The sequence below is a fragment of the Gavialis gangeticus genome, unplaced genomic scaffold (assembly GCF_001723915.1).
Source record: "Gavialis gangeticus isolate Ggan-Ray unplaced genomic scaffold, GavGan_comp1, whole genome shotgun sequence".
Lineage (NCBI taxonomy): Eukaryota > Metazoa > Chordata > Crocodylia > Gavialidae > Gavialis > Gavialis gangeticus.
Window position 1 is genome coordinate 8420057 of NW_017728995.1, and position 14115 is coordinate 8434171.

The window sequence follows — 14115 nt, forward strand, 5'->3', positions numbered from 1 at the left end:
ACATATCCCCCCCATATACATCATGTAGAAGAGTAAAACTATTTTGAGCTGTTATACAATCTCCTCTATATACAATGCTTAAAAAATTGTAAGTATGTCAAAAATTATTTCTTGAAATCAAATTAAAATATGTTATAGTAAGTGTTGGATTTTAGTATATAGTTTGTTTTTTGTCTATAACTTGTCAAAATAATATGAAAGATTTTGTGTGCAGCCCTCTACATCTCATCAAAACCCATTAAGTGGCCTGCCAGCCAAAATAATGGTCCACCCAATTTTTAACTCTAGCCCAGAAGTTCCCAAACTGTGGGTTGTGACTCCAAATGGGGTCACAACATCAGCAGATGGGGTTGCAAGGTTGGGGGGCTGTAGGTTGGGAGTGAGCTATTTGAGCACTCCTGGTGCTCCGGTCAGGTCCCAGGGGACTGGAAAGCGGCTAATGTGGTCCCTATTTTCAAGAAGGGGAGGAGGGAGGAACTGGGAAACTATAGGCCAGTTAGTCTCACCCCTATGCTTGGGAAAACTGGAAAAAATCATTAAGGATTACATTTGTGGGAGCTCAGCAGGGGAAATAATGCTGAAAGAAAATCAGCATGGATTCACTGCAGGTAGATCTTGCCTGACTAATCTTGTTTCTTTTTATGACCAGGTCACAAAATGCTTAGACACAGTAGTTGAGCTGTGTCATCTACCTCGATTTTAAAAAGGCCTTCAATACAGTATCTCATTCTGTTCTCATAAATAAACTGACAGGCTGTGATGTAGATGATTACACATTGTGTGGGTGGGTCAGGTGGGTGGCACACCCAAACAGTGGTGGTGGACGGGTTGATATCGACTTGGAAAGATGTGGGCAGTGGAGTCCTGCAAGGCTCAGTTCTTGGACTGGTGCTAGTCAATGTCTTCATCAGTGACTTGGACGAGGGCATGGAGTGCACCCTCTCCAAGTTTGCAGATGATACCAAGGTATGGGTATACCAAGTTAACACACCAGAGGGTAGGAAATGGATCCAGGCAGATCTGGACAGGTTGGAAAAATGGGCAGAACAAAATAGGATGCAGTTCAACAAAGACGAGTGCAAAGTGCTGCTCTTGGGCAAAAAGAACTATCAACACACTTGCAGGCTGGGGGATGATCTCAACAGCACAGCAGCTGAAAGAAATCTTGGAGTCATAGTTGACTCCAAAATAAATATGAGTCGTCAGTGTGATGAAGTGATCAACAAGGCTAACCTCACTTTATCATGTATTAGCAGATGCATGATGAACACTGTCCAGGGAGGTGATGCTTCCCCTCTATGCGGCACTGGTTAGGCTGCAGTTGGAGTACAGCATCCAGTTTTGGGCACCGCACTTGAAGAGGGGTATGGAAAATCTTGAGAGGGTTCAGAGGAGGGCCAGTTGTATGGTCAGGGGCCTGCAGGCAAGGCCCCACAAAGAGAGACTGAGGGACCTAGATCTCTTCAGTCTTTGCAAGAGAAGGCTGAGAGGTGATCTTGTGGCTGCTTATTAATTCATCAGGGGTGGGCAGCAGAGAATAGGAGATGCTCAATTTACTAGGGCACCCCCTAGAGTAACTAGGAACAATGGCCACAAATTGACAGAGAGCAGATTTAGGTTGGACATTAGAAATAACTTCTTCACAGTAAGGGTTGCCAGAATCTGGAATGGGCTTCCAAGGGAGGTAATGCTCTCCCCTACCTTGGGGGTCTTCAAGAGGAGATTGGGCAAGCACCTAGCTGGGGTCGTCTGACCCCAGCGCTCTTTCCTGCCCATGGCAGGGGGTCAGACTCGGTGACCTACTGAGGTCCCTTCCTATCCTTGCATCTATGAATCTATGAGGAGTCCTGCTGAAGGAGTAGGGTCATACTGAGGAAATGGGGCCATAAATAGGGTCATGCTGAGGAAAAGCTTGGGAAGCACTGTTCTCGCTGCTGGTGCAGGTACAGCATGCTTGGAACTTAGAATGGGAATTGGATGGTTAGAACCTATTTGCTTCTCATGGGCAATTGGTGCCGCCTTAGTCGGGGGGGGCATGTGTCCCCCCGAGTAACCAGTCAGTGACTGGGGGAGGACCCCCCCACAGCCAATCCTGCTGACTGGGGGGGGCGGAGTCCCCCTGTGGCCAATTGTGAGACAGCCGATCGCTGTGGCCGATCACTGCAGCCGCTTCCAGAAGTGGCCACAACTGCTTCTTGGACCACTCCCCGGCCAGCACTTGCAGGAGTGCCACCGGTGCTCCCACCTGCTCCTCACCCATCACCTAAGCAGTGAGCACGGCCGGTCAAGGGGTGTACTGGTGCTGTCAGGGGGTGCACGTGCACCCCCTATGTGTCACCGCTGTTGCTTCTGATCTCCGTTTGGAGGCATGTGTGAGCTCTAGTTTGATCTAAATCACGCAAGCTATCTGTTACATTTGACAGTAATAGGCACTCATGGGAAACAGCCTGTTCCTCCTCTGTCTTGCTAGTGGTAGTGTCAGGAAAACGAGAGAAAGTCTGTTCCATCACTTCCTGGGCCGTATCTTTCCCATGGAATACTGAAAGGTTCATTCCTAATGGCCACCAAATTTGACAAATGCAAAAATCAAGGAACAAAACACTTTAATAACACATTATGCTTTAGACAATATTTTCTTTGGTAACCAAAATAGGATGACGGTTGTTGGTATCATAGATCAATAGCTGTGGTACTATACGCTTGTGACAGGGAACATTTTTATTGACTACTGTGCATGCAGACTTTGTCAGATGCTGTTTTGGCATGATCTGGATAACTGCCAAATGCAGTATATCTTCTTGAACATATGAAGGAACTGTTCCCTATAGTAAGTACTATTCGACTATAATAAGCATTTGCAGGATTTGGTCTTAGAAGTTATTTTGGGCCCAGTTTATCAGAGCTTAAAATTCAACATGCAAGTACTTGCTTGAAGTCAATGAGACATCTAATATGCTTAAGATAAGTATGTATTTAAGTGCTTTGCTAAGCAGTCTAATGTGTGGCTAGCTAGAAAGCTTAAGATTAAGTGCTTTGATAAAGTCGAGATTGATAATGTTTTTGGGAAGGGATTGTTATACAGTGCCTGGACTGGGCTGAGTTCTCTAGGCATTACCATGATATAATCATTTAATAGTAATAAAAGTTGATATGCTGAGATGTTATTTCTCTCCTTGTAGGAAGAACTCAAAAGGCTGCAGCATACCTTGGAACAAGTTAATGATGGCAAATATTTACTTGAAAGGTAAGGATGGAAAAGTTTGGAGCGATTTCCATATCACTGCACATGTGATAACAGGAAATTGCCTGGATATTGACAACAGATATATTTTTGTCTAGTACAACTGGGACTGTACAGCTTGATAGTGGCTAATTTGAGTGTACATGCCATAGCTAGTACCTGGATTGACTGAATCCTGGGAGCTGGTGTTTTGGCTGTAATTTATAGAACGACAAATACAAAAACGTATATGAGGAAGACGATATAGTCTCATGCTTTAACAGATTCCTTAAGCAATAGCAAGTGCTTCAAAATGTACACTGTTTTATTTTAATCTGTATTTTCTACTTTATGTGGAGTCATTCTTTTTTTCTTGTCCAAGTTCTATTTTTTACTAAGTAATAGGTTGAAGGTTTTTCTTACACCTCTTCCATAAAAGTGATTCTTATTTATCATTACGAGAGAATAACTTCTGAAAACTTCTGCTGTTCAAATGAAGTAAGGTCTCAAAATAATAACTCAACAGATTGGAGGACAAATCTTGGAAAATTTCTGACCAGAGTCTGTACACATGCATCTAGTTTCATGCAAACCTATGACCCATTAGATGACTTTACCTCTCTTGTGAATATCTTCAGTTTTTTCTTTTTGTGTTTGCAGATGGTCTTATTAAAATGATCATGCTATATAGCTTGCTTTGATGGCCATCTTCTTTTTGCAAAGAGTCTCTTTTTCATGTTTCTGTCTGTCTTCTACCAATGTGATTAACTTGCCATTCGGTATTTTCATTTTACACTTCAGCTTTTCAAAAGTTAGTCTCTGGAATAAAAATTAAATTAGCAGGAATATAGATTATAATTGCTGTAGTGTTTTATTGGCAATAGGTCCTTTTCTGGGTGTGTCTGTCTGTTGTAGTAACATCTAAAATGAAAAGACCTAGTGTTGAAGTCCATATGGAACTCATTGTAGGGTTGGGACTGATTTGAAATTCTAATTCTAATTCTTGCTTTAGTTAATATTTTAAGTGAGGTTGGAGACCAGGGCATTTACCCCCTAGACAGCAACATGTTTAAATAAGCAGCTGTAGTTCACACTTGTCACAATTTCTAAATTAATATAAAGTCAGAGTTACTGTAAAAATGGTATGCTGAAATAGTTTAAAACATATTATTTCTTTTTGTGTAGCCATCATCTTGCCATGGACGTAGAGAATAACATTGAAAAATACCATGACAACTTACAGCCTCTGGAAACAAAAGTGAAAATGTAAGTCATATAAAATGTTATATATTTAAACACAGGTGAGGCCATGGAGTCAAATTTCTGTGGTGTTAGTTTTGGATTTTCAAGAAATTGAAAATTGACTGAAGGGTCCTAACTGTATGCTTACTTATTTTACTGAGGTCTGTCTTTAAACAAGTAGTTCCACTGAGTCGTGGCTTTTACACTGTACTTGTTTCAGTTGCACCAATATTTGGGTTTTCTTCTTCATAAAATTAAGAAAATATTTTAGAACCCGACCATTTAGCATATTTAAAAAATGCTGACATTCTAGAAAAGTAAGGAAAACATGGGAATGGCAGAAGCCCTTTGGATCTTTTTATTTTGTTTTGTTTTGTTTTTAAATACACTGTAGAAAAAATGAGTGGTTACCTTAATGTTGCCTCAAGTAACCTCAATGAACACCTTATGTGAATGTATGAGTTACTGTGCATTTACATAAAGAACTTTATTCATTATTACATTCTGTATTGAATTTCACTTTCTGTAGGCAAGGTACAGCTCATGTGTTTTATAGAATATTGAAATATTAATGTATTAAAATATTAAAGGCCATGAAATTTCAGATTAAAATCTAGTAGGTGTCTCTTAATGATACAAATATTGGTTAGATGGATCAATACATTTCCAAGTGTTTTCTGGAAGGTATGTATTTTTTAAACCTTATTCACTATGATTTAAAAAAGGGGAAGTGCATGTAAATGCATTTTCTTGTTAAAAAAATAAAATTCATAAAAATGCATGAGTAATATGAATAAGATATAAATGTTTCATGTGAAGTTATGACTTCTAAATAATAATTTTTAATAAGGCATTTATTGAAATCTTCTTGAATAACATTCAGATTTGAAAGTATTTGAATCATTTTATGAGTGCTAGAGTTTTTAAACTTCAAACCAATTATACTTTTCTCTCTAATGCCAAAGCATTTAGAAACTACGGGTGCCAAAATGGGCAGTATGTTTTGGCCTGACCTAGGGCTGAAATTTCCACTGACTTGGCACAAAGGACTGAAAGGGGCTTCCTGGGCCATCAGTTCCAGTCCCTTTTATTTGCAGGCAGCCATTTACCCAAGGAATTTGCAAAATTCCCATTTGAAATCCTCACTTACAACTACAAGGAACAATACCTGAACATTATGTATATATAACATGCCGCAGGTAAAAGCAGAAGAGACAAAAAACTGCCAGTGTATTGCTGCTGCAATACCATCACAGTTTCATGGAATTAATTGATTAATTAATGCTCAGAAGATTCTAGGAAAAGGATCATTCCCTGTGATACTGCCCATCCCGCCTGCCCAAACTCCCCACCATACTTTTTACCAAACTGACCTAGAAGAAAAACTCTATCCTGACTCCAAATTTGTCTATCAATATGACCCTGAGTAGAAGGGCAGGAACTTTCAGTCAAGAATCTCTGGGTTGTCTAACTACTGGTGGAAGTACTTCATTGTACCTCCGCCAGAGTCCCTAAGCTGCAGGGACGTGCAAAATAGAAACCCAGAAGCCAGTACTGTTAATGGCGGGGAAGGGGAAATTTTCCTTTCTGGCACTTACTGGTGGTTACCAGGCACCTGTCACACTTGACTTCACTGGGCGTTGGATCAGAAGTTAATCCCCTGGTTCATAGGGCTGTGCGAAGCTTTGGTCCCTGATTCTGTTCGGAATCTGAATTGAATGAGAAGACCCTTTAACTTTTCTGAATCTAATCAGAACCCTCTGAATCAATTCAGGAAGATTCAGAGATTTGGACGTAGACACAACTTTAAATGTTTTGTCTACATACCTCTAGGTAGCAGGTGGCTCATGAATGCTGCGATGCTGGGGCTCATGGAGTGTCCCACAGAAGCATGGGGGGCTCGCCAGCACGCTCAGCAGCAGACCTGGAAGTGGACCAGAAGCATTTCCGGTCCACTTCTGAGTCCGCTGGGAAGCTCACTGGGTGCCCCCCCACTGTACCCGCTTGCCCAGCGACTGGTGCCTCCTGGGTCTGAGGGGGGCACCCAGGGTATTCCATGCTCCAGCTCATTGCCCCTTCCCCCCAGCCTGCTGCTGCTTTCCATGCTTCCCTGCCTGTGGCTTCCCCTGCTCCTCTCCACCCCACACTGGTCACTTTGGCACCACATGGTTCTCAGCTGCAGGCTGAGACTGCAGCAGCTGGCTCGGCCCGACCCTGAGGACTGGGGCGATTGCCCATGGTCCTCTCCTGCCTCCCCCACCTTCTTATCTGTATGTGTCTTCGGCACATGGGGGCAGGAACAGCTTCACAGTCCCAGACCAGAATCCTCTGCTTGGCATGGGGATTCTGGCTTGGCAGGAGGATGGGGCCAGGCCAGCAGGGCCTTGCTTCTGCAGCTGCTTGGTCCTACCGGCAGCTTCTCCTGGGTCCTACTGCCCTGGCTCCTGTCATCTTTGACAGGCAGCCAGGGGCAGATAAATACTAATTTTCTGAATTCTTTAGGGGCACAATGGGCCAGATGAAATGGCCAGCCTGCAGGCTGTATTTTGCTCACCCCCAGTGTAACGGCTAGGATTTTAGCAAGCACTAGCAGTTGAGTCAACCTAGAAGGCTTCTGCAACCCATAGTGCTACTCATGCTACTATGCCTTCAGTAATACTGTTACCCCGGCTAGCTAGAATAAAGCTAGTACTGGTGTGGTACCCACACTATAATCATACTTTCGTACTGATCTGTAAGGGTGAAGTTGCACATTACACTTCGACAGTACTGAATCTGTGGAATGTTAGCTGGTGTTAAAGTTAGAACATGCGTGCAGTTGCATGTCAAGGGTTAATATCATTTCTTGCCTGCACAGCTCTGACTTGCCACTAGAGGGCTGGTGACCAGGGGCTTGGGTAGGAACCAGGACACCTGGACTCTATCCCTGCTGGGGCAGGGAGGCTGGGGGCTGTGTATCTTGGGATGGTGGAGGACTGTAAATTGCTCATTTTATCTTCATAAAGCAGACTGGAGATACCTTAAAGGTAGGTATCACAACCCAGAGTTAACCCTCACCTGAAGTGACCTAACTTGGAGATGCTCAGAGGGCACTTAGCAGTAGTTAACAAGCTTTAATTGGCAGATCCTCCTTAGTATGGACTAAGTCTGATTTGTATGTTCACCTTAAATCTCCAGGAGAGGGCTCTGATTAATATGCAACAGGTAGGGTAGATCTGCATTTTATAGACTAACTAAATCAGAGATGTATAACATAAGCTTTTGTAAGCAAATGCTGTGAAGGGACTGCAGGAAGCAGAGCTGTTAAATAGGAAGCAGTGACTGGAATACAAAGGGGAGAGAAGGGGGAAGAAAAAGGGGAGGGTGCACTGTTGAGATGGACAAGGCGGGCAGGAGAGAGAGAAAAGCAGTTAACCAATTGAGGGACATAGGGTTTATAAAAATTAATCCAGGTAATAGAATAAGAATAGATAGTCCTTTTTAAACCATACTTAAAGTAATCCAGGCTGTGAGTGATTTCTTGTTCTGCTATTCCCTGTGAAGTTTGTTTTTAAAGTTTTGTTCTCTATGAACTGCTGCTCTGAATTATTGCCTGCCCCATTCTCTTAATTCCTATATCCTTTTTTCTGTAAATCTGTGAAGCAATTGGTAGAGAGGAAATGTTTAAACTGTACTAAAGTGTAATCTGGGTGAATATTTTTCCTGTTGAGATTTGGTCAAATAGCAACAAAATAAATAAATAAATGCAAGATTTGATTTAAGTGCCAGCATACAAGTAGTCCCGTTGTCTTCAGTGGAACTCTCACATACTCCAAGTTTAGCATGTGTTTTAGTGCTTTGTTAGATTTGGGGGCTATGTTCAGTTCAGAGTTCAAAGTAAAAAGCATGTGAAAGGAAGAAAACAGGCAACAAGAGAGATTAAGAACTGGTATTAGATTTCCAAAAATTATTAACAATCTTTATTTGCTTACTTTTTATAGTGTAGATTTTTTCTGTTCATTTTCCCCCTTTAAAGTCACCTGTTGGGTGTGGCATGAAGAAGAAATAGGCCTAATGCTTTTGTTCAAAATTGCAACCAAGTTTTCTTGTGCTTTGTTGGCACTAGCACTTGAGAGCTTCTCCAGACATTTCAAAGGAAGTGTGGTCAGAAAGAAAATATCACACACAAGTAGCACTGTTTCTGCTGCTTCTAAAATATATATTTCCTGGAGAAAGTTTTTATCATATTTGTCCCCTAATCAGCACAGTTTCTTGGAGACAATGATTTGTTAGTAACATAATGTCTGTATCTAAGAAATATTTATACCCAGCTCTCTATATCCCATGTGATTTTTGTGGCCAGATTTAGTGTCACAGAATTGTATTCAAACTCTTTGTGTTCAATAGGTTTGGGAGTTCTGGCAGGTCATAAACTCAGCAGGGGTCAGCAGTGTAGTGCTGTTGCAAACAAAGCAGATGCAGTTCTGGGTTGCATTAGGAAAATATTACAATACATGGGAAGTGATAGTACCACTCTAATCCATGTCTCATTTGGCATATTATGTCCAGTTCTGAGCACTGTATTTTAGAAAGGAAGTGGACAAACTGGAGAGAATTTAGAGATGATCAATGAAGATGATCAAAGGGGTTGGAATATAGGCTGTATGAAGCAAGATTGATAGAACTAGGTGTGTTTACTCTTGAGAAAGGGAGACTGAAGGAGCACACAATAGCAGTTTTCAGTTATTTGAAAGGCTACCATAAAGAAGAGAACAACTGTCCTACCTTGTCACAGGGTGCCAGAATAGACTAATTAGCTCTGCAGTAAAGCATCACAGTCTACCCACGTGCCAGTATTAGGTCACAGTCAACTAATAAACTCCACTGTAACATAGTACTGTTGGGACAGGAGTCTAGGGTTGACCCCTGTACTCCCTGCCAACCTAGGCATGCTCCACCCTGGCTCAAATGGTTGTTGTCCCAGGCACATGTGTAGAGACTGTGCCCAGAAGCAGTTTATTTTGGCTTCAACTGCTCCGGAGTGTATTGCTTCACATTAATTTCATGTGTAGATGCACCCCCAGAGGGTAAGATATGAAACATTGAGTTGTAAGTTGTAACAAAGCCACTTTTCTAAGTGAAATAAATTAACCTTTCTTGTCTTGTATCATAAGATAGTCTCTTCATTCCCCCAATCATCCTAGTTTATCTTTCTTTCTGTAAATATAGATTATAGTCTTGTATTTTACAAACATAGGTGACCACAACTATGCACATTATTCTAAATAGGATGTTACAAGTGCCTTGTACAGTGATACCAGTATTTTCTTGTGTTGTATAGACTGTATTTATGTACTGTTGTATATACTGTATACACCCTACAATCTAGACTTGCAATAACCTTTTTCATGGCCACATCACCCTGATGGCTCATGGTGACCTTATGATCAACCAGTTCACTCAGGTCTTTCTCTCGTTCTGCTTCCAGTTTATGAATCCTTATTTTTAGAGCATGAGAGTGACCGTGTTGGGTCAGAGCAAGGTCTATTCCAATGTCCTGTATCTCAGGAGTGGGCAAAATGGTGAATCTGTCTGGTGGCCAGACTCCATTTCCCAGCAACCCCTGCCCACATCACTGCGGCCAGTTTCCATGCAGACCCCAGCAGTGATGGGGCCTTGACAGTGCGGGGCCAGGGTTTCCATGGAGACTGACCCCAGCAGCACTGGCAGGGCCCACGGTTGGGTGGGGAGCTGTTCCAGGCCCAGGGCTGAGATCTTGCAGTGATGACAGTGTTGTCCGGAGGTGGCAAAGAACCACAATCTGCTGCCTGCCTGCCTGCCCCTGCCTAGGGCAGGTCTCAATGGAAACCCTGGTCCCACGTTGCCACAACCCCACTGCTGCTGTGGTCTCCATGGAACCTGGCTGCAATGATGTGGGCAGGGGTTGCTGGGAAATGTAGTCTGCTGTGGGCCTAATCTGGCCCATGGGCCAGACTTTGTCCACCCCTGCTGTATCTGATAGTAACAAGTGAAGGATGCTTTAGAGGAAGAGTAATACAAATAGTCCATATATAGAGTGATCTAACATGTCAGAGTCTCTCAGATGCTTGCAGTAGGTTATGTCCTAGCTATTATGATTAATAGTCACAGACAAACCTGTTCTCTTGGGAAGGAATTAGGCATCTTTACAAATCCGAGTATACTGTTGGCTCCACAATATCCTGTGCAATTAGTTCTACATATTATTTAGGCATTGTGTAAAAATTTATGTTATTTCTCCCTAAATACATAACTTCGTGCTCCCAAAGTTGTTAAATTTCCACTGTTTCTAGTGCTCTGCTCTGCCAGGTTGTCTAATATTTCCTATATAACAATTTGGTCCTGCTCCATATTGGCAGTTTACCTCCTATTTGTGTCATTTTCAAATTTCATAATCATGCATCTAGTCCCTTCACCAAGGCTGATAATTAAAGCATTAAGAAGAGGCAAGCCCAGAGGAACACTGCTGTAGGACCAGGCAGAAGGAGGAGGAAGAATGGACCTGAGTACTTGAAGACATACCTTTCCTCCAAATAGGCCATCAGATTTGGTCATCTTCCTGTTAATGTGGAAGAGAAATGTTAAAAGGAACAAGCCTCTAAAGTGTTAATCCCAAAATTCATCTCTTCAATGTGTGTTTTCCTAGGTGGCAAAGGACTGAATGCCTGTATACTCAGTAACCAAAACTCTGAGGCATCAACCTTGGAACTTCTATACTGTATTTACTTGTCAATAAAATGATCAAAGTTAAGATCAAGCATATGGCCCATAGGTTGGATACATCCTGCGGAGGTGGATTATCTGAGCTGCTATCTTTTCCCAGGGCTGAAATGAAGGAGCAGAGGGGCAAGAGTCACCTGCTCATAGGGTTCACATTCCCTCATCAGCCTCATCCTGCTGTTGGAGGAGGTGTTGACATGACATCTTCTGCATCAGCCACTAAATATTCTATTCCTCATAGCTGGTGGCCATGGGAATTGGTGGCACTTAGTGATTAGGGGTAAGCAGTGGCAACTGCATTTGGGACTGTGCCATTACCTCCCTTCACAGCAGTGTGAGGCTATGACAGGATGCAAGTCCACATTAATCACTTGGTTGCTGGGTACTCCAAAACCTCTCTGCAGCAGCAGCTTTGGCTGCAGCATCAGGGTTTTTTGTGTAGCTACCAGAGTCCACCAAGGCCAGAATGGGTGTGGCCTGCAAGCACCTGCAAAGCAGAGAAAATGGTGAATGGACCAATTTGTGTTTGACACAGCTGGCTTAAAATAATGAAATGACACAGAAATTGGGAGCCTTATAATCAAATTTACTAGTGTGAATTACAGATTGTACCTTACATGTGGCCAACTAGTTCATGTTAAAGTCAGTGCAGTTTTAGGCACATTTTTAATAAATAATGTACACATTTCATCAATCTACCATTCTTTTTTTCGCCTCTGAAAATGCATAGTTGATATTTGCTGCCATCTAGTGATAAGAAGAGTACCAGAAATTAAATTAAGAGAATGCAATCAGTATATTTGCTTTCCAAAGTGATATTTTGTTTGTATAGTTGTACATTATTTAAAAAAACTATTTTTATATTTGTGTTTCTTTATATTTGTATAGCTCAGGAGTGCCCAACTTCTGACCTGCAGGGCTCTCCATGGGGTAGTTGGGGAGTGGCGGCAGTCAATATTGACTTCCGCCCCCACTGCCAAATTTCCCAAACCCAAACCCTGTGTGGCAGGTTGGGGCCAGGCTGTGCCTTCTGCCCTACTACCCACAACTGGATCAGGGCTGCGCAATGCCTCTTTGTCCCCGCCCCATGGCTGCATTGGAGCCGGGTCATGTTCCCTTCACCCCTGTAGGGCTGGGTTTGGGTTGGGTGAAGGCCCCTTTCTCTCTTTCCCCTCTCCTCATGGGGCCGTGTCAAACCTTCTTTCCTACCGTGCAGCTGGGCTGGGCTGCCCCTACTACCACTCCCCCAGCCAAATGGGGTACTGCTGTGATCACCCTGAAAGCTCGATCAGGACCATTGGACAGGTCTGGCCTGCAGAAAGCCTGGACACTGCCCATCTGACCCACTGGCCAAAAAGGTTGAGCACTATTGGTATAGTTTATAGAATAATAGAGCATGTATTAAGTTAAGGTTATAAGTATTCTGTGTAAAACACCCATTTCTTTATTATACTGGGCTTAATATAGGACTTTAGAAAGTTACTACAAGTTTAAAGTTTGGAATGAAAGCACTAAGTAAAACGGAAGAAGGAGAAATCTGCCAGTGTGGGGCTACTTTTCTAAAGATAAATTAAGCTTTGACTTCTGACTTTAGTTTTCACTTTTTTGCATTATATCCTTGATGGTGTTTTAAACTGCTTTTGAGACTGTCATATGAAGTTACAGTGAGTCTGTATCTTTGATAGAAGAGATGTTGCTGCACAGAAAATATTTCTCAGTCCAATCATGCAAATGATTCAGCTGAACTCGGACTTCAAATTAAGATGAGGTTGCAGTCACAGTTCATCTTCACATAGGCCATATTTTCCCCTTCTGCACAAAAAGCCAAGGGAAAGTACTTCTTAAGAGAGTCAAAGGAGCACAGTATATTTCAGCCAGGTCTTGGCATTGCTTTCTCTACAGAAAAAGGTGGCATAGAGCTGGCTGTGAGACAGTGAAAATGTTGCTATGCCAGGATGATCCTTGCCTACTTATTTAATGCAGGTTTAAGTCCCCTTTGCCCTGCTACATCAGAACAGAGGGGATTTAGCACAGATCAGGACTTGGCCTCTGACTTTTTTTTAACAAAGTTAAAAAGGAGCTTCTGAAGTCCATGGTTTCTCTGGGAAGACAGGTATCAGTTTCTGACAACCTACCTGGGATGATTTAATTTAATAACTTCTGAAACAAAAAATCTGGATTCTGAAACAAAAATAGTTTCCAGTTATATTTTTAAAGTGCATACATTTCCCCTTTATCAAATATGTCTATCAGAACTGAGTGAATATGGATTTTTTTTTTTTTTACAGTGGCAGTTCACTGGAGAGCTCTTTGATCTAACCATACTGGAACATGCTGTTGTTTACTTACTAATAAACATTTATCTGAATCTGTCCTTTTGTATAGAGAGAGAAAAGGGAATAGATAGGGCTATGCGAAGCTTCAGTCCCTGATTCAATCTGGTGGAGATTTGGCCCAATTCAGTGGCCAAATCATCAAATCCAAATAGAATCAGGAGACCCTTTAATCTTTCCGACTTGAATGGGAACCCTCCAACTCGATCTGGAGAGATTCGGAAGGATTCAGAGATTCGGCTATAGACACGGTTTTAAATGCTTTTTTTCTACGTACCTCAAGGTAGCAGTCGGCTCATGAATGCTGCAATTTTGGGGCAGATGGAGCATCCCACAGGAGCATGGGGGACTCCCTAGTGTACTCAGGAGCAGACCTGGAAGTGGACCAGAAGCCCCGCGCCTCAGTGGCTTGGCATCTGGTGCTTCCTGGGTCTGGGGAAGTAGTTCCAGTCCACTTCCGGGTTCACTGTTGAGCATGTGGGGAGCCCCCTCACACTTCAGTGGGATGCTTCATTTGCCCCAGCATTGCAGCATTCACAAGCCATGCCTGGTACCTTGAGGTATGTAAAAAAAAAAAAAAAA

The 14115-nt window shown here is 42.5% G+C and overlaps 1 protein-coding gene across 1 annotated transcript in view; it reads left to right on the forward strand.

Moving 5' to 3' along the window:
• The window catches only part of IQCJ (IQ motif containing J), a 39119-nt gene that overhangs the window by 21667 nt on the left and 3337 nt on the right, over positions 1 to 14115 (forward strand). Inside the window, exons 2-3 of the mRNA XM_019503034.1 lie at positions 3180 to 3244; positions 4406 to 4486. Coding sequence (XP_019358579.1) covers positions 3180 to 3244; positions 4406 to 4486 — 146 coding nt within the window. The remainder of the gene's footprint in view (positions 1 to 3179; positions 3245 to 4405; positions 4487 to 14115) is intronic.